This window comes from Lacerta agilis, chromosome 2, assembly GCF_009819535.1.
Source record: "Lacerta agilis isolate rLacAgi1 chromosome 2, rLacAgi1.pri, whole genome shotgun sequence".
NCBI classification, from domain to species: domain Eukaryota; kingdom Metazoa; phylum Chordata; class Lepidosauria; order Squamata; family Lacertidae; genus Lacerta; species Lacerta agilis.
Window position 1 is genome coordinate 86,814,322 of NC_046313.1, and position 26,593 is coordinate 86,840,914.

Consider the following 26,593-nt stretch of genomic DNA (forward strand, 5'->3'; position numbering starts at 1 on the left):
GGCCAGTCGTATTTCCTGCCCTGCCACCCCTCAAATATGGTGGCCATTGCCTGCTGAAATATTTGTATTGCTGGGAAGTTGTATAACCCGTGACAGTGTGAACTTCCCTAAGGACACTGCTTTCTAATAACCCTAGGTCTAAAGTTGATCGAACCTGGTCTGAGTCTAGAAACATAGTTTATCTGAAATGCCATGAAAAGGGAAGGTTTAATGTCTGAAGTTGATATAATGCCAGACAATTGCAGAAATATTCATGCTTCTTGTAACCATTTTGTCTGTTTGGAAATGTTAATTGGTTTTAGGCTGCTCAAGTGGCATGTGCTATCGTTGCAGGATCTGTGAGGTTTGTGATCCACAACTCATGCTTATTGTACCATTATACACGTGAATCGGATATAACTCAGTTAATGACACTTCCCCCTCCCCAGATATATTTCATGTAGTGTTGTGTAGTTGTTGTTTTTTGGACTTTGCATTGTGGGATGTTGTTGGCTCTGATCATTTATTTCCAACAATATTGTTCCACTGGAAAAAGAAGTCTCTATAAAGACATGGTTTATTACTTGCAAATTATGTTCTCCATAATCACTCCCACTAGATAGTTTATTTTCATGACTTCATTGGGGTACATTTGGGCCCAATACTGTATTGATACGGCCAATTTTGTACCAATGGAGATTGAAAGTCAGGCCTTTGGAATAACCTGTGGTGTGTCATAAAGTCATAGCACAATTGTCCTCCAGTTTACTTCATGCAAAATGCCCGTTGAGAGCTCAGAGCAATACTGGCAAATTAAGAGCTATCAACAAATGAATCATTCCATTGGTCTCTCATTCTTATTCAAAAAGCACAGTTATACCGTTCCCTTTCATATATTTTCTCTGTTTATACATTGTCCAAATATGTTTATCTGCGGTGTTGCTCCAAAGCAAATGTTGATTTGAACACTTTTCATGTTGAATGTACACAACATTCAGAGAACTCTTCCTTCCTAAAACTCTCAGGGGAAAAGTTTTTCTTCCTAGCCTTATGCTCACGGCAGTCTTTATGTATGATCGGTATGATGAATTAGAATCTAGCCGGTACACTTCTGTGAATCCTTTTCATTTGAATTCAGTGCTTTACACCTAATTTTCTTTTCCTGTTTGACCTGTTCAGGTGAACCATCTGTATCTTGCAAAGGCCACGCATAGCAAGAGAAATGAGACAATCAATTCCAAAAGAGAGAACATGGTTTGTTACAATGGGAAGTAATACTAGGGAATATGAGAGTCTCATATTCAGAATATCTCAAATCTGCCCCACCCCCACCCGATCACAAGCCTGGAAGTAGTCAGTGCAATGTAGTGGATAAAATGTTAAGTCACAACTTAAAGGTACAGGTAAAGGGCCCCCTGACCATTAGGTCGAGTCGCAGACAATTTTGGGGTTGCAGCACTCATCTCGCTTTACTGGCCAAGGGAGCCAGTGTTTGTCCACAGACAGCTTCCGGGTCATGTGGCTAGCATGACTAAGCTGCTTCTGGTGAACCAGAGCAGCGCACGGAAATGCCATTTACCTTCCCGCCGGAGCAGAATGCCAGGTGAAAGTGTGAATTAGAACAAATTGAGGCATGTTCATAGATCCCTAGTATAAGTGTGCGGATTCAACAAGCATACTGGAAACCATGTTCTCAGTTACGGCGAGAACAATTTTGTTAACAAAAACAAATGTTTTGTTTTTGATATATTTAATAAATTTTATACACCGCTTACTGGAACAGAATACCTCTAAGAGGGTTTACAAGGCAACCATAAATATTCATTTAAAATACCAATAAAAAAGAAATTTTAAAAGCAAATTACATAAATAATATAAAATCGGTAATCTTAAACATATCTATTTCTGTTCAACAGAATTTATAGTGGCTCAATCCTAAACCTGTATATATGAAGTTATTTAATAAACTCATTTGAAACCAGATTCTATACCACATATTAGCAACAACTTCATTTTGTCTGATGAATAGCTCTGCATAATCTTAGTCAAGAAGAGTTGCTCCAATAAAAAACATGGCGCCGTATATTTAGTCTCTGTATACTCTGGGGTAAAAAAAGCAACAAAAGTCTCTTTCTCATACTTGGGGGCAAGCAGCATAAGCTTTTCATTTTATTAAAAGGAAATAAAGATCATCCAGGTACATTTCCGATAGTAGCAATCTCTGCCTCATATCTAATAACTGTATCTCTGCAGATAGAGAAAGACAGTTCGGCACACATAAATTTGTTGGCATTCCTGTCCAACATGCTTTTTAAGAGCTGGACATAAGCTTACATTTGCTTAAAAGCTTCCTGGTCTACCCACAATCATTCAGACACAAACTGAGTGAAACAACTCGACACTTCTTTCTCGCTCTCGCTTCTGTGTACCTTAATAAGCACATGTAATATGGAAGAGGAAGACAGACCCTCCAAGTGCCCCTATTTTCCAGGGATGTCCCTGATTTAGCGAAGCCATCCCGGTTTCTGATTTGATCCCGGGATGTCCCACTTTTCCTTAGGATGTCCCTATTTTCCTTGGAGAAATGTTGAGGGTATGGAGTTATTTGACCCCCAAGCCATCTTAAGGCAATAATGTACAGGGAATTTTTTTCTAATGTTTAGTGTTATATTATGTTTTTATATGTGCTGGAAGCTGCCCAGAGTGGCTGGGGCAACCCAGTAAGATGTGTGAGGTATAAATACAGTGGTACCTCGGGTTACATACACTTCATGTTACATACACTTCAGGTTACATACTCTGCTAACCCAGAAATAACGCTTCAGCTTAAGAACTTTGCTTCAGGATAAGAACAGAAATTGTCCTCTGGCGGTGCAGCGGCAGCAGGAGGTCCCATTAGCTAAAGTGGTGCTTCAGGTTAAGAACAGTTTCAAGTTAAGAACGGACCTCCGGAACAAATTAAGTTCTTAACCCGAGGTACCACTGTAGTAAAATTATCATTGTGGAATGGGATATCCCTATTTTTAATCAGAGAAATGTTGGAAGGTATGGGAAGAAAAGGAAAAAAGGTCCCCCTCATATGTCTATATATGATCCTATGGCTCTCTGGATTGTTTTCTTGTAAAGCTCTTAGATGTTTTATTGCAATCAAGCTGTATATAAATGATGTGAAATTAAATAAGGAAATAAAAAATGACCACTAGGTGTGATCATCACATACATTTTCATACATTCCAGTTTTAACTTTGCTAGCATTTGCCAGAGCCAACAACAGGGATCCTTTGCGCTTTCTGGGTTTTGAGATGCAACCCTACTATGGAACTAAATCGTACTGATTCCACTGGGCCTTATGCCCATTTCAGACACTACCAATGTCTAAATAGGTGTCCAAAATCTGCTTTCTGTGTGGTTTGATCCTTTGTTGTCTGTCTCAGTGACTTCATTGATCGTGTGCAGTTGTGCTGATGACATCATGATTTCTACCCACTCATCCAGCCAGCTCCACTGGTACTGGGGGGAATTTCTGACCAGTCAAACCTCACAGGACATATTACAGAGATACCAGAGCTGAGAAAAGTAATTGTTTTAGTGACTAGCACACTGCCTAAGGCCCAGTGAAATCACTGGGATTCAGTTCTGCATTCATTTTTAGGATCGTCCTACTCGCGTGTAGGACCCTGGCAAAGACACATGCCCGGCTGGCATGTTCTTTCCCTCCTGGTCGTTCATTCAGGAGCTTTAAAAGCTTTCTCCAGCCCGAACACCACAGCGACTGATACCAAGAGGCATTAGCACGCTTACGAACAGCAGAGTGTTAGCAGTTTGCGTAACAAACTCAGCAGTGCAGCATTTTGGCTAAACTACTTTATTCACATATAATACACTCGGAGCATTTTTACTCAGCTCCTGCCTCTTTCTCATCAGATAGCAAAGAAAAAGAACAAAGGACAATAGTCCCACATCACGGAACACAGTAACACAAACATCCTATCTCCGTCACTTCCCACACTGTGGAATGAAAACATACATTGTCATGTGATAAACAACAATCCCATGACTGCAAGCACGGAGCAAGAATCCTAACATTCATAGCTGGAACTCAGAACTCTAGCTTTGCATTCAACTCAGTTCTGTTGGCATCTGTCTGTCTTGAGTGACAATGGAGTGTGCCTCTGGGGATGAAGTCAAACTGGTGGAGAATCACAGGGCCTGCAGTGGCTGCAGAGACCAGTAACTGCTGCCTCCCACAGTGTTTTTGCTGCGTTAGCAGCACCAAGGTGATCTCTCCAGGGCACAAGCCTGGGCAGTGTGTTTGGAGGTCCTGCACTGGCCAGACAACAAGACCCCCTTCTTGGCCTCACTGCTGTCATCCAAAGGAAACCAGAGCAATACATTTGGCACCAGCTGGGCTGCAGGAGTTACCAGAAGTAGGTGTACAAGGTGCCATCAAACTGTCTTCTCCTGAAGATGTCCCACAAAACAGAGTAGAGCCATTGAAATTATTGGACCAAAGCTACCTATGTGTGTTAATGCCAGTGGGTTTACTCTGAGTATGACTCGTGGTGGATAAAATCCAAGGTTGTCAGATCTGGCAAATGTTGGCTTTAGCAATGTTGAAGCTTGATTATAAGGGATTATCCAAGTGCCGGCATAAGAAGGATGTTGTCATTGGCACAATTCCAGATCAGAGTTTCATGTGCAAGTGAGCCAACATGGAAGACGTTTTTGGGCAGCAGCCATCCAACCTTGAAAGTGCATACAATGGTCTCCTAATTCACATCATGTGTGCAATGCCAACGTATTCACTAGTTGCACTTTCTACCCAAATCTCTATTCTAGATTTGTTTTTATGTGTTTATTTTCCAGCTATAGAAAGTTTTTTAATGTAACAACCCGAGTCAATTATATCACAGATGCTCTAGCAGAAACTCAAATGCCAAACCATAAACTAAGATATTTTCCAGTAACAGCAGCATCTGTCTGCTTAGCAGCTCAGGTAGTTCGGCAGCCGGCTCTGCCTGTGCGATTAAGCTGGCTGGCACTCGGCTGCTGCTGCCTCTTCTCCTTCATGGCTCCTCGTGGATTTACTGTCTTAATGAAGTGCGGAAATGCACTATGGCAGAAGACCTCCATTATCTAAACCCCGCGTTTGACTGTAGGTCTCCTGTGTCACCTGGGACACTGTAACTCACTCGTACGGATACTACCTGCTCATCTGATTATCCAAATATTTTGAATGACCCTGGAACTGTTCTGATGAAGGATGTCTGATCATTTGATTTTTGGCACAATCTCTTCATTCGTGTCACTCACTTAGTACATATATACTTACTGGGTTTCTCCCAGCACCGTACAACTCTGCCGATAGCTGCTGGGTTGGTAATGAAGGCGCAGAACTTGGTGCTGACAAGGTGCATTACTAACCAAACTAAAAACTTACACCACAAAGGTTGCACAGCTCTCCAAGACATCTAGGCAAAAGCAGCTATTATTTCCTTCATCTAGCTCTTCCTGCTTTCAACAAGACATGTTCCAAGAGCTAATGATTACAGCCTATGTAAGTATGTTTACAAGCAGCTTGAGAGATTGCGGGTGATTTCAAGAAGTTCAAGTTCCTTTTTTTCTTTTTCTTTTTGCTTTGTTTCATTATAGAGGTGGTATTGATACCATTTGCAGTGTTTGCTCTCTGTGGAAAGGGCAAGCTATGTACATTTGTCCATGGAAAGGGCAAGCTATGTATATTTACAGGGTAAACATGAAGGGTTTCTTTCGCCACAGGCAGGAAGAGAGGGACATGACTCTGCATTGCCTGAGCAAGTGAGCCAATATTTATCACTTTATTTCATTCCTTCACGAACCTGCTTCCCGTGAAACCTCTCAAAGTGATTTCACAGGAAAAACATCATCAATGAAAACATATATAAAATTGTGTGTGTGTTTAAAAAAACTAAAACCGTTTAATATAGAATTGTATATTAACAGTTTAATCATAGAATTGTAGAGACAATTAAAATATTTTATATCTACAGCAAATCCAATATAGATATAGACTAGAAGAAAAATTCGCACTGAAAAGGCATGCTGAAAAAGGTCTTCAATAGGCACCAGAAAGACAGTACAGTATAGACAACATCTGATATGGACCAGGAGGGAATTCCAAAGGGTCGGTGACGCCATGCTAAAGGCTCAGTTCCTATGCCATACAGCAGTGTTTTTCAACCACTGTTCCGTGGCACACTAGTGTGCCGCGAGATGTTGCCTGGTGTGCCGTGGGAAAAATTGAAAAATTACTTTATATATAGTCAATATAGGCACAGAGTTAAATTTTTTAACATTTTCTAATGGTGGTGTGCCTCATGATTTTTTTTCATGAAACAAGTGTGCCTTTGCCCAAAAAAGGTTGAAAAACACTGCCATACAGAATGGCCCTGCTAATGCTTACATGTAGGATGCGCTCTCCTGCAGAGCTCTGAGATGGGTTTTCTATATAAAGGCTGACAAAATCTTTTAGGAATCCTGGTCCTAAGCTGTATAGGGCTGCTGGTAAGTCCAGTCCCTCACATACTCTAGCGGTTCTGCTTTTTGGAGCTATGTTCCCCCCCCCACGCCGAAGAAATCTCAGCCCTGCAGGTTATTGCATTTCAACCCAGCTCTGTCCCAAGTATCTAAGAGAAGAAGAAGAAGAAGAAGAAGAAGAAGAAGAAGAAGAAGAGGAGGAGGAGTTTGGATTTGATATCCCGCTTTTCACTACCCGAAGGAGTCTCAAAGCGGCTAACATTCTCCTTTCCCTTCCTCCCCCACAACAAACACTCTGTGAGGTGAGTGGGGCTGAGAGACTTCAGAGAAGTGTGACTAGCCCAAGGTCACCCAGCAGCTGCATGTGGAGAAGCAGAGACGCGAACCCAGATTACGAGTTTACCGCTCTTAACCACTACACCACACTGGCTCACCAGAGGATGGTATTGGACCAGTCACCTGCTATAACTCTAACCTACTTTTACGGTGTTCTTGAGAGAATAAAGGATGGGAAGGGAGAACAAAACTGTCCTTAAGTTCTTGGAGGAGCCACTTACAGTATTAAAATGGTTCCACTTTGATCCATCTCTCCCCCCCTTTTTTTTAAATGACAGGCTGTGCCTAATAGTTCCCAAATGGAAAGGAATCACTGCTGTTTTTCAATGTCTATTAGCAGGATGCTGATTAAACCCAGTTCTTCTGACTTCTATTCTGCACTGTCATGACTGGACACTGCTTGTGACATCACTACGGAAAACAGGGTGAATTTCTGGAAGAGTTCGTATCCAGGTCAGGGCTCTGCCATTAGTGATGGGCAATGCAACATCCACTTTCTCCCTCTTTTCGAAGTTATTTTAACAACAAAGAGGAGGAAGACCTCGCACAGTGGCCATTCTCCCATCCCCAGAATGCTGAGGACACAGCATTGTTTGAGAATATCTGGGGAGGGCACTATTTCCTTCCAAAATGCCCTGGGCCATCTGGAAACAGGGATGGTGCTTCCTTGTTGTTGAATTTTGGAAAGAGAAAAGTAGCTCGCTGCCCTGCCACTATCTGACTGCACTGGGACTGGTAAGCCTGATCTCCCATTAATTATTTTAAGAACTCCTCTTCCTTTCATTACTCCCAGTTTCAGGTGCCCATTTTCAAATACAAATACTTCAAATTCAAAAACAACTTGCTGAGAACTTGGTGCTCCGAACTGCTTTCAAGTCAGATTTTCAGAACGCTCTGCTTGATAAGTGTTTAGGCTGAGCTAGAATTCCTTTTGTGAAATTAATTACTTCTTTTACATAATTAAGTGGCATTTGGCGCTTCTATCTGCAGTATTTTGGGTACCCATGCATGCAGTCATCAAATGTATTTATTAATTTCATTGTTAATTCCTTCTCTTTAATCCTTCCATATCTTTATGTGTTTTGCCATTTCGATAGAACCACACAGAAATTATTTCACTAATTGCTGTTCATTCTGTGCATGAAGCAAAAATGGTGTGGGGGGGGGATCATGGAGGGAAATATCTACAGAAGTCAGGGCTTTATTCTCAAACTGGAGGGTGTGAGTAGATGTTTTTTGCGTAATGAAAACTGCAAGCAGCCTCTGTGTGGTAGCTTTTCCAGATTGCCACTGCAACTGGTGATAGCTGAACATCCCTCAGGTCAATTCAGAACTCTTTCTGAAAGCCGTTTTTCAAAAAAAGTTGGAAAATAATACTTCCCCCCCCCATCCAGTTCCAAATTTCAAAGCCCCTGTCGTGCTCCCAATTACGTCAGTGAGAGCTTGATGAAAGCTGAAAACCTCCCCTCTCCCAAACCCGACTACTGAACTCCTTCACCTGCCCAGCTGTTCCTTCTCTTCTCTGAAGCTTTCTTATTGGTGGCCAAGGCAAGGCAAGAGCAAAATCTCTCTGGAAACATCTGTTCAGTTCCTCCCTTGCCCGGTACTTAAAATGTTGCAATGATAGCATCCCAGGAAACTTGTGAAACATTTTTTATTATTCCTAGCCACCTACTTAATGTGATTTTATCTGTGGAGTGGCATGCCAGACCACCTCCCATTGAGTGTGAAGATCTGTGATTCCTGCATTGCAGGAATTACCCTTGGGGTTCCTTCGCAACTCTACAGTTCCATGATTCTGGGAGAGGGAATGCATGAATGGTTATACTGTGCTGTGCTCACTTGCATTTGATAAAGCACCGAATGTGGTATAACCGTTAAACATTTTTAACAAGGGCATGAAAATATTGTAAGTGAACTGGATCCGCGCATCAGCAGCCTCATTGAACACAATCAAGTCAAGTCAAATTAGACAACTTTTTTTTTTTTTTTAGTTTTGTGGAAAGACGCCAGTGTTTGGTTACTTCTGTACAGAGTAGGAGACATGGACACATGTATATTTTGATGAGGGACCACAGCACAGGGCTAAGGCATGCACTTTGCATGTCAATCAGTCAAGGCATCTGAAATTGAACAAGATCTGTGATGTGAGAGAACTCTGGCTGAGACTGGGGAGAAATGCTGCCAGATGACTGTACTGTGCTGGAGAGACAAAACAGTCTGTCCTGGGGTAAGGCAGCTTTTGATTTCCTATGGGTGAGGATAAATGTGGCTATATCTTGAGGGGCACACACACACCCATACCTAGCGCAGGAGGTTGGCCCAAGCAGGAGGCAAGACTAGAAGCAGAAGGAGAAAGTAGCTCAAGGAGAGAAGGCCTGTTATACAGAGTCCTATAATGAATTAATTGTTCTGCTCACCGTTTAAACAGAGAACATTACGCCATGTATACAGGAGAATACATGTATACAGCAGAATAGAACAATGATGTTCAGCAATATTTTTATTGCAAGGAATAGGAATATAGTACAGAATTTTAAGAGGGAAAGGCCTCTTTGTATCTAAGTTACACTCTTTTTTTGGAAGAAATGTAGGCCGTTTAGAACAGGACAGTGCTTCTGCCATTTCCAGCTGTCTTTGAAAACTACAAGGTTAGAGTTCATGAAGACTACAGTAGACATGGCTCCCTTTTTCACCCACATCTTCTCAGATCAAAGGAGGGTGTCAGTCCACAGAGCACACAAACCAAGATTCTGGTATCTTTTCAACAAGACATGGGTCACACTTGTAACCTCATTGTTTGCACTTTTTTCAAACCGATGTTTTACAGTCATTGCTGGGACTGTGGGATTCCCTTGTGCCAGAGCCAAGGACAGTGCCCCAGGCCTTAAGGTGCCAGTGTATAATTTTTGTTGCTAAAAAAAAAAAGCTGTATCCTTTTGAAGGTACTTTGGAACACTTGTTTTTTAAAACTTGTGGTTAAACCTTTTGCATTCTATTTCACCAACATTTTCTCCAATAACTTTCATAGCTTACAGTGAATTAAAAAGAACACACAACTAAGTAGAAGCCTAGGCATCTTAATTCATTATTATATCACGACAGGCTCGTGCATAGGATAATCTGTCCTGTAGTTTGTCATGCAGGACTTCATAGCTTTACTTGCCATGGGGCTCAGCAGAAGTTACTCCATGGAAACAGCCCTGGAGGTAGGAGGAGAACTAATATGTGCTCTAATATGGCCTCAGCTCCCAACCCACAGAGTGTGTTTATAGTATCAAAAGTCACTAAGATATCAAGGGTTGCACTCTGCTTCCCCCACCATCTCGTGAAGCAACTCATCAGGCAGAGGAACCAACATAATCTCCAAATCGACGTCTGAATTCCGTTTGATACCAGGGGTCAGCAAACTTACCATGCCTCGGGCCAGTGTCTCCAGCGCCGATCACACGGCGGGCTGGAGGGCGGGGGAGTGCATGCCCATACGCATGCGCACATGCTATTTCCGGTGCACTTCCGGGTCGGAGGAGCACCAGAAATAGCTTGTGCGCATTTGCACGGGCCTCCTCTGACCCGGATGTGCACCGGATATAACACTTGCACATGTGCACAAGCTATTTCCGGTGCTCCTCCGACCCAGTAGTGGTTAGCTGTGCTGCGCAGCGCAGCGCCTGTAAGAGCGGGCGGCGGCAGTGGGCAGCGGGGGTCACCGCGGGCCAGATAAACAAGTCCCTCGGGCCTTATCCGGCCCATGGGCCTTAGTTTGGGGACCCCTGGTTAAGAAAATATGCTTCATCCAAGTGTATCTGAAGTTGTACAGCCACAATCCTCTTCAAGGTCTGGGGTGGCAATTATTCAAAATCTCCAGATTCAAAAAGAGCTCCTTAAGGAGAGGAGGCATCAACACCTATTTCAAGTTGAGGGGGAACCATTCTCTCTCATAATGAGGCATTAACCACTCACTGGACCCACCCTAATAACCCTGTACAGCTATTGCTAAGAAACCACATGGGGCAGGGGAGCTCAGTCGCACTTCTTCAAGTGTCTTGGCCATAACCTCAGGCTGCAGTAGCTGGAATTGATCCCAAATAACAGGGCCAGATGGTTCTCTGTAACCTTCTCCAAAACTGTAGTTGCCGAAGTTCAGAATGGGGTGACTGATTTCATTCTCAAAGTGCCTAGCAAATGTGTCACAGTGGTTCAGATGTTACAGACTGATCAAGGGTTTCCTTAACCTCTCTAAAAAGCTCTGCTGGGTAGCTTACTGTGGATGAGAGAAAAATAATTTCCATTTGCCACCATAATTGCCAAATGAAAGGCCCAACTATGTGCTCTCATATGTTCAATTGGCTTCATACAAGATTTGTTCCACTTGCACTCTGCCCATCATCCAGCCTGCTTCATTCAACCTGCTTCACCAGGATGAACAGCATTGGAGAAGGTGCTCAATCATCTTGATGGACCATTTCCATCTTGCCATTCCTTACTGAGGCCAGAGCCTTGACCAGAGTGTCACGTATGTCAACCAGAAAATCTCTTGGAGCATTCAGGAATCTTTTAAGTTCTCCTAAGTTTCTAGGAGGAGGATGACAGAAATTGGTCCCCTACCCATACAGGAGAGGAGTGCTTATCATCAGATCAAACATCACCAGGAAATGTTCCATCCATGACAAATGTCACTCAGTGGCAACCAAAGGATAGAGGGTACCAGACTCAGTGAATGTGGTCTTGTCTCCAGCACCCTACAGATTACTCACACTCGATTAGGGCAGCTACCACCAGATAGTCCATATGCAATGCCAGAAAGGAGGCACTCTGCTTCTGAGCAATTCAGTATCAGCCCAAATATTTTATATCTGGGACTCAAAGCAGTCACATGACTATCTGGCCTGGCACATGATAGGAAGCCACATCACTTAAACCTTATCACAATGTGTATCTTCTCATGCTATTTACACATAGGAAAGAATGAAAAAACAAAACTACAAACCCTCAGCATCTCAGCTTTTTGAATGGATAAATTCTGATAAATGCTTCACATTTATTTTGCCATAATGAACAGCATTTTTGTATGTCAGTACATATAGTTTAACTTTTACAAAAAGCTGCTGCAGAGTTGCTGGTTTATTCCCCTCCCAGATATTTACATATAAAGTATACTGTATTTCTATCTGCATTTTTTGCTTAGTGTAACATGAAATCCTTTCTAAATGCAAATGATTCTTTTCTTTTTGTACTGTGCATACTGATAACGTATCAGTTGAGGGTCAATGGGACCCCCCCCCCACACACACACAAAATAGGTTTGACTGGAAATTAAAAACAGCAACCAGGAATTGGGAAGATGCTCTGTTATGACTGCTGAGCCTTCTTTCTATGGGCATGCTGAAAATGTTTTGTGATGGAGTCCCCGTCCCCACCCCACCCCCGGACATCTTTATTGAAAGTTAAAAAGTACATAAGCTCGGCTTCTGATATTGGAGACATCATTAGTTTCCTTTTTTTTAATTGTTAAATTTGCATCCTCCCCTTTCTCCCAGGATGGAGGGATAGAGCTGTTTCTTGTCAACATACTGATGACACTGTGCTCCAAATTCCTGGATGGCAGCTACCAAAAGCTTCATAGAGATGTTGAAAAGCACATGCGCTTGGGCCCCACCACTCAAAATGGGGGATGAGCAATTGTCTCTTAGTTCTCCTTCCTGGTAGCGACCCTTCATGTCTCATGTTCTCTAAAACAAACACACCTGTGATTTGAGTCCACTCTACAAATCCAGAATTACCGTGTTTCTCCTAAAATAAGACACCGTCTTATATTTTTTTTTCGCTCAACAAAACACAGTATGGCTTATTTTCAGGGGATGTTTTATTTTAACCGCGTCGCATCGGTACGCTGCATAGCCACGCCTCTCCAGGCTGTTTTAATGGGAGGTAACATGTCACTATGGCTTATTTTCGGTGTATGTCTTATTTTTGGGGAACGGCTTATATTTCGCAAATGCATAGAAATCCTGCTATGGCTTATTTTATGGCTATGTCTTATTTTAGGAGAAACAGGGTAGGAAGGGTTCTGGATCATGTAGAATTGTGTGCATGTGAAGGTTTCAGACATTGGCACACAGACACCCGGGTGGCACTGTCTTGCTTCCTGTTGTTAACCATGATCTGAGCACCTGGATGAGGCTGGAGGGTATGGCACTGTGTGAGAGGCCAATAAAATTATTAGCATGCTGAGAATTCCCAGAATTCTTTAGTAACATTTTTTTTTAATAACACAAGGGTTGCTTTCATCCTTCATCAACTCTCTGTGCATCACGCACAACAATGGGTGTGGTCAGAAGGAGGTGTGACCACCCCAAAATCTCACATATACTGGATACACACATGGCGCATGTTCCCCTCACCTCAGCTGATCTTTTCAGATCAGTTGAAGACTGGAGCTGCTGTCCACTTCCTCCTCATCAAATAATTCATCTGATGACCAGAAAGGGGAAAACTTCCATCCCTGTCAGGGCACAGGAGTAGGGGGAGAGGTTAAAACTTCTTCAGCTACCATAGGGCCAAATCCATTCTGCCTGCCCCCCATTTTTCTGCTGCTGGGATGGGTCAGGGGGAAAAATAGCTGAGGAGTGGGACTAGTGGTTAGCTCTATACTGTTTTCAGATGACCAAAGTGTATAAGGATTTGAAATGAAATAAAATTGCACTCCCCCTTCCACAGAAGGGTCACTCAAAGCAACTACAAAAGCAACAAGGATCTAATTGTTAAAACACAAATCAACAGCACTGAAAAATGTTGTGCTAGTTTGTGGTTTAATGGTTGGATTATTATTGTGCATTAGGATGCAGGGCAAAGAATGACATCATCTCTTTCGTCTTACTGTACCCACCACTGCAGTAGGAAATTGGATAATGGAAATCAGTTCACACTTTCAGAAATGATGGATCTGCTCGGGATCCATATTTACCAAAAGCCTGTTTCTCACTGTCCATGTAAATATTTAAATGGCTTAGGCAGGTTGCTGAACGCGTGTGATTCATGGAGAAAATAATGAATCCTTTGGGGAATATGTGGGTAGTGTTTACTGAGGCATGTCTTTATGGGTATGGAACACCTATGGAAATGCATACATTTGCCCCTGGATAAATGACTCAATAGCTTCTTTGACGTTAAAGAATCTATTTCATAGCAGAGCATCCTGGGAAAGCTTATAGACTGTTATTTAATAAAGAGGCACTAAAAATGGAGAAAATTGGCTATCAGTCATCCTGTTTAAAAATGTAGAGAATGGCTACAACCCAGATATAATACCTTGGCCATTCACATTTCTTTCTTCTTTCCACTACTTCTGGTTCGAAATACATTATTTAGTCTGAGCAGGAGAACTTGATAACGCATACGAGCAGCAATTAAGAACACCAACCCTCTGAAATCAGAGGCCAGCATAGCGGTGAAAGATAAATGTGTATTACATAAACACGAGGACATAAAAAACAGCCTGTTGGATCAGGCCAATGGCTCATCTAGTCCAGCATTCTGTTCTCACAGTGGCCAACCAGATACCTGTAGGGGACAATCAAGCAGGATTCAAGCACAAAAGCATTTCTCCCCTTCAGTGGTCTCCAGCAACCAGTATTTGGAAGCATTGCTGCCTCCAGCTGTGAAGGCAGAGCACAACCATCATGGCTCGTAGCTGTTGATAGCCTCCGTGAATTTGTTCAATCGTCTTTCAAAGCCATCTAGGTGGGTGGCCATTACTGCCTCTTGTGTGAGCAAGCTGCATAGTATCATCTATCTATCTATCCTGAATCTTCTAATCGTCAGCTTCACAGGATGTCCATGTTATAGTGCCATGGATAATTTTATCCTTTTTGAGGTGAGGTGGCCAGAACTGTACACAGTTTTCCACATTTAACTGCACTGTATATTTGTATAATGGCATTGTGATACCAAGTTTTATTTCCCATTGCTTTCCTAATGATTCCCTAGCCTGGAATTTGCCTTTCTCATGGCTTCCGCACACTGAGTCAACATCTTCATCAAGCTATTTACTACCACCCCGGAGTCTCTGTCCTGATCACTCACTGCCAGTTCACACCCCATGAGTATACAGTGGTACCTCTGGTTAAGTACTTAATCCATTCCGGAGGTCCGTTCTTAACCTGAAAATGTTCTTAACCTGAAGCACCACTTTAGCTAATGGGGCCTCCCGCTGCCACTGCGCCGCCAGAGCACAATTTCTGTTCTTATCCTGAAGCAAAGTTCTTAACCTGAAGCGTTATTTCTGGGTTAGCGGAGTTCTTAACCTGAAGCGTATGTAACCTGAAGCATATGTAACCCGAGGTACCACTGTATGTGCAAAAATTAAGATTTTATTTGCCCCTAAATCCATCACTTTACACTTGTTTACATTGAATTGCATTTGCCATTTTACCTCCAATTCACACCCTCTTTATGTTTTAACAACCCTGAAAACTTTAGTATCAGCAGCAAATTCGGCCACCTTACTGTTCACCGCTAACTCTTGATCAAAAGCACAAGTTGCAATACCGATCCTTGGCAGACCACACCTTCTACATCTCTACATTGGGAGAGCTATCCATTTATTCCTACACTTTGCCTTCTGCAATGTAACCAATTCCTGATCCACAGTTGTGCTGTGATTTTTCTGAATACTCAAGAAGCAGAGTCCAGGTCTGCAGGATCTAGTTTGCTATTTACTAGAAGCTTAACATTGACCTACCAGAGCCTATGCAGAATAACGGCCCTGGGCGTTGCTGATGGATCCAGTTGCAAACTGTACACATGCAGAAGGATGACAGATCAGGGATCCAACAAGATCAAGGTAACGATGTTATTGCTGTTGTTAAATAATTGAGAGTCAGAAACTCTTGCTGATATGCTGCAAAACATCAATCAATCTACTGGTGGATAGCAATCTCTTCCCCCCACTCAGTCCTGGCCTAAACCATAGATAATGTGGTTCCATCACTGGTAGTCAGAAAGAAGTTAATAATGTTTATAGTCATGCCCACTTTTTGAAATATTTCCTACCTGCAGTTGAATCTTTTTGTTACACCAAAATGCTATGGAATATATATTTGCATAATGAAGGCGCCTTCATTTATTGAATTGTATAACTTGAAACCTACTGAAATGATCCATGTTTAATATAGTGTTGTCATATATTGTTACATTTCCCCCACTTACCTCAGTGTTGATAAGTTTCAGGGGCAGCATTTACCCTGTTGTGATCTCTTTAGCAGGACAGATCACTGGAGATTTACAACGTTTTTATAACATTTATTTACAAAGACAATTTGAGCATAGGCGGAGGTAGACAGTGCAGCACTGCTGCCGAGTAGCAGATCCACTGCCTCATCACATCTTGCAAAGCTCAAAGCTCCTTGCCTCCGTCCATCTCAGTTTGTTGCTAACTGTAGCGTGCTTCTTGTTTCTTTTTGCAAAAACACCTTCATTCCAGGAGGCTCAGAAAAGGTATGTTGCCTTCCTTTCCTCCTGTTCAGAACATTCAAGAGGTGTTTCCAGAAGCCATATTTTAACAATTAGTTCCCAGAACAACACATTCCATTACCATTAAGGAACACCAGCCAGTCATTCTGGCCTGAGCATTATTTTGCCTAAGCCTCAAGCTGTGACCCAGGATTGCTTCAAGTCAAACCCACAGTAATTTTCCTATTCACAGTAATCAGATGACAATCCTATATGCTTCCTTCATCCACCTTACGATGAAAAAGTCTGCATGCAATGGTATAAGTTGGACCCAACTTACCAAACTCTCCTAGACCCCCAAATATATATATTTAGGAAACCTATATTTAATTTTTATAATCCAGTGTTATGTTCTGTGTAACTCAGAAGTTTGGGGGAGCACCATGGCTCATTGGTAGAGCATATTTGCATGCAGAATGTGGTTCCAGGTTCAATCCCTGGTATCTCCAGGTATGACTGGGAGACAATCCTGATTGAAATGCTGGAGAGCTGCCAATCAGTGAAGATGATACTGAGCTAGATGGACCAGTGTCCAGTGTTACTAAACGTCCAAAACAGAATGCATTATGTGTTCATGTGCTCTATGCTTACTGCATCAACAGACTGGATCAAGTATAATACAGAACCTTGATCTATTATTCCTAATCATAGTTAATTACCTTGTTGCTTATAATAATGTGAAGAAATCAGGAAAGGAGTACACTTTCTCAAGAATTTACCAAGTATAAGGGAAGCAAAACTATATTTTCAACAAAAATAAATAAAAGCCATTTGACACTTTTCAATTCTTTTTTTGAAATGACATTTGAAAATGAAAGAAAATTGCAGGTGTTAACCCTTGTACTCTTTGCTTTTACATTGCTCACATTACTTATGAATGATTTCCAAGAACGTCACTCCTACCCAGCTATCCCTTAGAGCAGGGATGGGGAAGCTGATGCTGTCTGGATGTTGCTGGACTACAGCTCCCATTAACTTTGACTATTGTCCATGCTGGCTGAGCCTGATGGGAGTTGAAGTTCACCAAACTCTGAAGGGCACCAGGTTACCCATCCATGCCTTAAATGCCTTAGAAGTCCACGACTCACACATTTCAGTGAAGTGGCAGCTCTGTCTGAATGCAGATTTACCCTGAAGAAGTGAATGGTGATGCCTACACAGGCAGATATTCTTTTCAACATTGCAGCTGCTCCTGAACCCTGGATAGATCTGGGATGCATAACTGTAGGTTAAGGTGATTTTCCATATATTCGTGTGTATCGTATGTATATTTCATTGAGGTATGGCTCTCATTCAGGTATGGCTTTTGAAAAAATTCTTCCCTCTCAGCCCCTTAAAATAACAGCGTCAAGATTCAGTCAAAATTGGAACATGAATGTTTTCATCCATAACATTCTGTTGTGGGCTAATGCCTCCCGGCTGTCACATTTTATTTTGATGCTGATTACCTTCATCAGTATAATTTATCAAGTTGTCTGGATAAAATGGGACGATAAATACTTTGGAATCTAATCTTCAAATTAGACAGAAAATATTGCTCCATTGCCTGAAGGTAGCATGCAGGTGTGCTATCTCATCTGTCGGGAAAGAGAATCTAACTGAATCACCTGTCTTGACCTGTATGAATCACCCTATTCTTTTTCTTTCATCCTATAGAAAACTTGTTGTGTGATCCTTGGAGGTCTTCTGCCATGTTGAATTCGGCTTCATTTTCATTGCACTCATACTGTGAAGGGGTGAATTTAACTTATATCCAACATCTGACAACCTTATTACACAGAAACTGACTCTGGAAAGCAAAATTACACACATGCAGTCACTAGTGTGGTTGTAGCCTGTTCCTTTCTCAGTTGCATTTGACCAGTACTCAAGATTGCTGGGAATCCCAGGTAAAGGAAAACCTCTTGGTAATATTAGTTATGGGCAATAATTAATACTTCCTATCTTTCTAAGCTACAGCCAGCCCTATGTATCTGAAGAAGTGTGCATGCACACGAAAGCTCATACCAATAGCAAACTTAGTTGGTCTCTAAGGTGCTACTGGAAGGAATTTTTATTATTTTTATTTTGATTCGACTATGGCAGACCAACACCGCTACCTACCTGTAACTAGAGCCAGCCCTGTGTTCATTTGGAATATTTAGAGTGATCATACCCTAAAGTGGTTGCCTGTTTTCCAACCTTTACATTTGCTGTGTATATACAATTTATATTCCAGTCACAAATAGACCCAATCTGTACACTTCACCTTGGCCAAGAATAGTCTTCTGTTCAGCAAGCAGCCAATTCTGGAATCCATTCCTTTGTCACACAAACACAGGGAACGTGCTTTTTCTTGCGACTTCTTGCCTGTCTCGTCTCTACCTCAGCAAAGACTAGCCACCTTGATATAACCTTGAAAGAGAAGTGGGGTCCCAACTAGAAAAATAGCATTTTTACAGTAAATAAAGAAAAGTTAACCAAAATGTTTTATTGATACATTCTTAGACAATATCACAGGTTTGAGAGTATGGAAAGAGGGGTGTTCTGCGGCAAAGATTGTTCTCACTAAATTGGCACATAAGCAGCAAGATTAACGAAATTACTTATTACAAACAGTATAAAACATACATGCTTTTTCCCTTAAAAGTCTTTTTTGTTTGTTTAAATCACACTGGTCAGTCAATAGTGGGGCATTAACAAAGAAAAAAAAATCTTTTCAAGACATGTAAAAGCCGTTTTCTTTCTTTCAAATACCATAAGAATTATTGAAATTATTGCAAAATAGTTATATACCGTAATGAAAAGAACAAAATAGAAACACAAATACAAATATCCAACATAAATTATTAACATGTACTGTAAAATACATTACTGGCATGCATTCCAAATATCAAGACGACCTCTATCAAAATTCAGCAATCCGTTCTGCTTTCTCTGTTGCCATCAGAATTATGAAAGGCAGAAAATGGAGGTGGAGGTGGAAGAGGGGGGGGAACAGAGTGAGGGGCTTGCTTGGTCAGCACAGTTTTTGGTCTTAAGTATCTTTTTTCTCCCTTTTGTTTTAATTAAAAAAATAACATATGAATTGCAGTGGTACAGTAATAATCATACAAGTCATGTACATAAATTCTTTTAAATCTCGGGGCTTTTGTTTTTTTTTGTTTTAGTGTGCTAAAGTTAGAAAGAACAGGGCTTGCATGATAACTGTGCATTCAAAACCAACGGTGAGCCTCTGAAACGACATGAATGGCAATATGCAAAAATCCCTCACAAACTGTACAGAAAGTTCAAAAACTTGCAGTTTGGAAGTACATAGAAAGACAAAAATAGCCCCTTGAAAGTCACCACGGCCAATTGCAGTTCACCCGGGAGAAGCTGGTCGGAGCTCATAGGTCATACCTCCCATACAAAGAAGAAAAGTTCCAACATCACAGCCCAGTGGCAGTGCCAGTGACTTATTAAGCCAAGAATAAGTTAAGGATATTTTCATAGAGCAGCTGTTTCAGAATACTTGGATCCTCCATAATAACTGCCTGGCCTTTCAACGTCTCCAGCAGTGCATACGCTGCGGTTTCAGGAACAGGCCTGCACGAGGTGAGGTGACTGAATGGATGAAAATCTCCATCCTCCCATGGCTCCGTCTGATGCAGCTGACTAGATAACCAGATTGTTATAACTGACATACTTCTTTTTTGCAGCAGGGCCTGTGGAAGAAAAGGGCGAGAGAAGACCCAATCAGCAATACAAGAACCTGCTGGATCTTCTGCCATGGCCTCTCGGTAGATACCAACATCTGGGAGCTGGCGTTCTACGGTGAGAGAAGAGGGAGGCAAAGAGGCACAGGCATGCATGCAGGTGCATAAAAATTACCAGCTCATAAACATCACTACTAGTCCATCTTCCTAGGCGTTCCAATGTAAGTCATTTCTCGCACGTGAACAGCTTGCAAGTAGTCCGCTATCGCACCCTATTTTCCCCGTTTGGAATATATATATTTTTTAAAATTATTTATTTCCATTGCAAACCAAATCTTGCACACCAGTTTACATGTGGCTGTACAATGTGCATACACATAAGGTGGATTTCGCCTAACAAGTCCCGTCAGCAGAAACCCTGAACATGGACTTGTTCAATGGGGCTTTGCCTCCTCTTCTTCCCCCATGCCCTCCGCCCGGGGTACAACGTGACATTGAATTCGCCCCACAGGGTTGAATCCAACAAGTCATTTCATGAGTGGGATGACATCTCCTCCCCACCGATGTGCCCTCCCACCCTCCTCAGATCTGCTTCTAAAGGCCCCAGAGCTCCTACTGACACAGAAATAACTGTGGGGCTATTTGGATACTTGCCGGTAATTTTATTTTACGGCTAAACCTGAAATACTTCTGTTTGCGTAGCCACCATTCACATCAGACAAAATCAATTTTCATCTCAAAGTAACAACCTCAATTATTGTCATCAGTGGCAAATTGCTAAATGGCAATTGGTTGTATATAAATATATGAAGGGTGAATAGCATGCCTGTGTTTATTATTAACATTACATGTGTTAACCTGTAAGTATGCTTACAGCTTCACCGTTCAGAAAGAGCAGGGAGTAATTCGATCCACTAGGAACTTCTCCTTAACGACCCCACTGAAATAAATGGTGGCTATGCTTGTGCCCTGGTACAAGTTTAATTCATTCACAGTGTTTGTGGAGGACCAGCTGTCGGTGGATTGTGCCTGTTGTTATTGGAGGGTGGGGTGGGGGAATCAGCTGTAACTTTCTAAGCATCTGCTGCTGCAAAATGTCATCAATCTAATCAGAGAGGAGCACCTGGTAAACAAGATCCAGACAGTAATAATGGCAATAGCATTAGATGCCCTCATATATACACCGAAAATGGCCAGAACAGATTGCAAACTGGCTTGGGGTTTTGGATCTTTCTAACTGTTATTGATATGAAATGAAAGGCTTCGTATCAGAATTCTCAGTTCTGCAGCACACAGGGATTGTGTAGTGATGGTACTGAAGAACAATAACCCTAAAATGTTTAAGTGAAAAAGGACCACAAAAAGTAAGGTTATAAAAGTGTTTTCAGAATAAAATAAAGATGCAATTAATAGCAGTGGATGACGTTTTTTATTAAAAATATTTTATTAAACATTTTCTTGGTTTATAAAGTACACGCCTTGTGACATTTTATATAGCTTTCAGTTCACAGTTCTGAGAAAGCTTTGCAATCATGAATGAATTCACCTTCTTGTCACAGCAATGGAGCAAGCATCCAACTCGTTCAGAACTTGAGCCTCACCAAGCCTGTTGTAGTCTATCAAACAGGCATTGCTGAATGCTAGGTGTGTGGCAGACTCCTAATTTTGCTGCCTGCAGCAATTAAATTGGGCAACCAGTTGGCACAAAATAGTGGGCAAGATTTTGAGTTCTCCAGGCTGTGCCTTGTGTAAAGCAGGGGACAAATAATAAAAAGTGACAAATTAGCCCAATGTTGTAGCCATCAGATTTGTATCTAGACTCAGTCTCAAAAGTGCAGGATCTCTGCAGGATGCTCTTTGAGGATCCCATTCACTCCAGCTGATTTGGTTTCAGCTGGCTTCAGAAGCAGCTCACCTGATGGGAGACAGCCACAATGTTTCTTTCCTGGCAGGAAAGCTACTGCTTACTGAGAGAGGAGGGTTGAGACAACACAGGGGGTGGCACAGTGGAGGGACACTAGTCAATCCAGTGCTCTCACTGGTGTGTCCACACCGCACTCACTTGCCTGCTGCCTCATCCCCTCCTGGTAAGAAGGAACAATACTTACCCTGGGAATCTAGAATTGCCACTGCAAGCCACTTCTGATGGACTTTTTTTTTTTTTTTAGAACACTTCCTAAAATCAATATTCAGCTTTGCCAATATAAAAACTCTCTGCCTAACAAGAAACACGTGTTTCAGGCAGATTTCGGTAACTTTATGTTTTTGAAAATCTGGGTCAGCCATTGCTTCTTTGTCCCAGAATTCTAAATATAACTGAAACCTGTGGCATCTAAGAGAGACTATCCTTATCCCTATTTGGGTTGTATTCATCGAAATCCTACTCATTGAAAGTCTTACAAGACGCACTGAAATTAACAAGCTTCAGTTAGTCATGCCCATTTACTTCAATGGATCTACTCTGAGTAGGAATAGCACTGAACACCACCCCATGTCTCGATGCAGACATTATGGCTGTTCTGGAGAACATGAAAGCTTGCTCATTATTTTGTGACATTTCGGTTGGTCCTAATAAAGTGTAAAGGAAGTGTGAAGCTTTTCGGTCTTTTGTGTTGTGTTCTTTGTTGAAAAAGGATTGCTTTTAGTTAGAGGCTTTTCTTCACAGGAGGGTCAAAAGCTCAGCCCAAGAAACAGAAACTTAAGGGGGAAGTGAAACATTAACACAAAAGCGGGGAAGGAATAAAAGAAATTACAGGAAAGAGAACTTCATTCTCAGACAAAATTCCACTGCCCTTCTGATTGACCAAGAGACTGGGAGGAGAAGTGGAAATACAAAGTACATGAACTAATTAATTAATTAATTAATTAGTGTTGGCCTTGGAACACCATTGGGCAAAGAGTGAAAAGCTAAAATGGGATGGGTGAGGGTGGGCAGGATGGAAAGGGCTGCAGTGGAACTACAGTATGAGGAATGGAAACTGTTTTAATGTTTAGGTAGGCAAATAGGCCACACAAGGTTTAACTAGATGCATTTTTTTGGTGTTGTTTGAGCATTCCTGCTCAAAAATAAAACAAAACTGTTTAAGTTGCTGCTTTACAAACATTTACTAAAAGCTAAACTTGTTTTTATTTAACATAAGATTGGCCGTGCTGGATGAGCCCAGTGGCCTTCTTTGTCCTGTGCATCCTGTTCTCACAATGGCAAACCAAATGCTCATGGGAAGCCAGCAAGCAGCACCTGAGTGCAATATTGTCAGGAGCGTCCTACTCTTGTGTAGGACCCTGGCAGAGACACATGCCTAACTGGCATGTTCTCTCCCTCCTGGTTGGTCGTTCGGGAGCTTCAAAAGCTTCCTTCTGCCCGAACATCACAGCGACTGATACCAAGAAGCATCAGCACACTTAGGGATCCGCAGAGTCTTCGCAGCATGCGTAAACAGGCCTCAGCAACTCAGCGTTGTGGCTAATCTACTTTATTTACATATAAACACACAAGGAGCACTGCAACATGGCTCCCTCTCTCTCTAGCATCAGACAGCAAAGAGAAAGAGCAAAGGACAATAGTCCCACTTCACGGAACACAGTAACACAAACATCCTGTCTCCGTCACTTCCCACTCTATGGAATGAAAACAACAACAGCCCTCTTCCCCACTGCAACAGCCCTCTTCCCCACTGTGGTTTCCTATAGCTGGTATTCAGAAAAATACAGCCTCTTGCTTTGGGGGATATAAATCCACAGCTTTATTGTGTCTTTATTTCCCCTCAATGCCCCCCCCCCCCAGCTGTGCTAAAGTGAGATGGGTCCTAGGCAATAGAGTGCAGACTCCCTAAGCAGCTACAGAGAGACCAGGGTGCAGAAGCAAACTCATTCTGCTTGGCAGCAGCCTATAGTAATTCCGGGGGGGGGGGAGGGGAGGCTCAGGTAACTCCTATACAAAAAATGCTGTTTTCCAGCAAGTTCCCCCATCTGTCTCAATAACTAACAACATAAAAAGGTTATACCGTATTTTTCTGTGTATAAGATGCCCCATGTATAAGATGCCCCCTACTTTTGAAGACCCCAAATTTAGAAAACAGGCATATGCACTATCCGTGTATAAGATGCCCCCAGATTTTTGACCTTATTTGAAAGTAAAAAAAAAAAAACCCTAGTCTTATACATGGAAAAGTATGGTAATCTTTAGACTTCCACCAACATGCCTTCAGCTTGGGGGGGGGGGGGGAAGCAAACGAAAAAGTTTTGCTTTCCTACTGCTTCCTACTCTCTCCCTATCAACTTAGCTTTCCTATGCTTTTGAAGACTTGAGGAAGGATGTGTGCTGGATTTTGCTTTTAGACGGAGTATTAAAAGATAACAAATAACAAATGCTGCGATATAACCCAATCATCTTTGAAAATGATATCAGCGTTGTATTCCTTCTTAACCGGATTTATTTTTGTTTTGTGATCACTGTTAGAGGGTGTATTTGATGCTATTTTCCAATGGCAGCGCAACATTATCAACTTATCAGAATCCAGTTGTAGCTTTTAATACTTCATGACTTCTTCTAATACAAAGGCAGGGACTGAACCAAAGCGACACCAACGTTGGGGAAAAAAGCTGCTTTTATTTCTCTACGCGGAATGCCTCCCATGCTTCAAAGAAAACCTAATTTGTACTGCAAGATGTAATACTTCACATGGCAGTTGACATGGCTTTAAAAAGATTCATTTACAGCTTGCCTTGAACTGTGGTAAATGGGGAAACAGGAGGCCCAGCTTTGGAACAAGAAGAAAATGGTCTGTGAGATTTGTAGTTAACTTTGGTGTAATTTGATTTCTGGTGCATTTGTTTGCTTGCCTGTTCTACAGCTCCCATACAGAGAAAGCCAGGTAATTTACAACATCAAGGCATCTTAATGTTGTAGTATTTATTCATTTTGCCGTGGCAGTCGTAGGACTCCTCTAATCAGATTGTTTTAAAGTGCATATTTAATCCAGATGCTTTCAAGCTCCTCTAAGGAACTTCGGGCATACCAAGTGCACACAGCAACAAGATGATAAACATTTTGTTTTTCCAGTTAAATGACCACCAGAATAGAAGCTTGTTTAATAATGATGCTTTATAAAGAACTTATATGAGGCACCGAAGATTAACAAATCCACGCTACAGCATAACCAAGTGCTCACGAGGACAGTGTTCTACAGAAGAATGCAAATGAAGCAACGGATGATGGATAATTTTTAGAGGGATTCTGCTAGGCAGTCTAGCTAAAAAGTGCTATTAAAGAGTCAATATATCTTAATAATGACCACTTGCACAGAAACCCAAAATGCTTCCCTTTCTTAGCACAGGAGACCACAGGATTGTTTTCAATACTGTAGGACAGATGGAAGCTTATGGATTTGTCTGGTGGGTGCGGTTTGAAAAACTGCTTCTTAGGATGTAAACTTCTGGCCAGGGATCATAGAGTTGAGCGTAACAAGTGATTGGAACCAAGTGTGCCATTATTATTATTATTATTAACATTAATTCCTAATTTACCCACCAGGATCATTGCTAGGGAGACCATCTGAAATATTCAAGGTTCCTTCCTTGAATATTCACATTTTCTTCTTTTTCCAGCTCATTTTACTTCTGTAGACATAGGGAACGCACCACAGCCTCCAGTATTACAGCCGATGAAAGCATAGGTTGCTAGGATGACCGACAAGCACTTATTTTCACTTGATTTATTTGACTGCATTTGATAGAAGGATTGCGCTTGATTTAGTGACTGCATTTGTAGCATAAACGGCTTAATTTCCACTGTATTTGCAATTCTGCTACCAGCCCCACCTCTCCCCAAACTCATGGCCAAAGCCAAATGATCGCATTAAGAGTGCCTATGGAATGCATAAAAGAGCATGCTTCTGAAATGCTATGAAATATGGCCTTGGCTTTAAAAAATAAATAAATGACACACCTGGAGGAGAATTTCTATGTATAAGGCAGCCACCCTATATTTATTTAACTTGCATTGTGTTCATATCCATGTGGGACAGGGACATTGAAAAATATATGGATCCAAGGATAAGGTCAAGGTTTGGCTCTGTGTGGAAAGTCTGAAAATGTTGTCTGTACTACTACGAAATGCATAGCAGCTACAAGCATGTATTATTAATAGTGATATAACTGCCATTCAAAAGCATTGCAGGACAGGAACAAATTGGTTTAAAACAAGTGTATTAACATTCCCTGACAGACTTCAAAGGGGTGAAATCACATTATTTTTATTTTATTCCGATTTCACAAGGTACAACCCCCAAATGTGGCAGAGCTCTTTATATGCACCTTGAGAATTGGCATCTAAGGTGTATAGGCCTAAATTGTCACTGCAAATAGGATCAAATTAAGCAGCTCTAGACATAGCCTGAAAAGCTGAAATGAACTGAAATGGCACGAAGGAAGGAAGAGTTGCAGGTTGCTTAGCAACTATTACCATTTCTCCACATTAGATGAAGGCAGTTCAAACTTTGGAATTGTTGATATTGGTTTCTGGGAATGTGCAGGGAGCTTTTTAATTTCACCATGTCACAAAATAAGCTAGC

The 26,593-nt window shown here is 41.7% G+C and overlaps 1 protein-coding gene across 3 annotated transcripts in view; it reads right to left on the reverse strand.

Moving 5' to 3' along the window:
* Positions 1-18,789: 18,789 nt before the first annotated feature.
* The window catches only part of GRM7 (glutamate metabotropic receptor 7), a 391,610-nt gene continuing 383,806 nt past the window's right edge, over positions 18,790-26,593 (reverse strand). For all 3 annotated transcript variants that reach the window (XM_033141172.1, XM_033141171.1, XM_033141169.1), the window contains one exon: positions 18,790-20,030. Coding sequence is in view for 1 of the 3 variants with exons in the window: in XM_033141171.1 (XP_032997062.1) it covers positions 19,981-20,030 (50 nt within the window). In the remaining 2 variants the exon portion in view is untranslated. The remainder of the gene's footprint in view (positions 20,031-26,593) is intronic.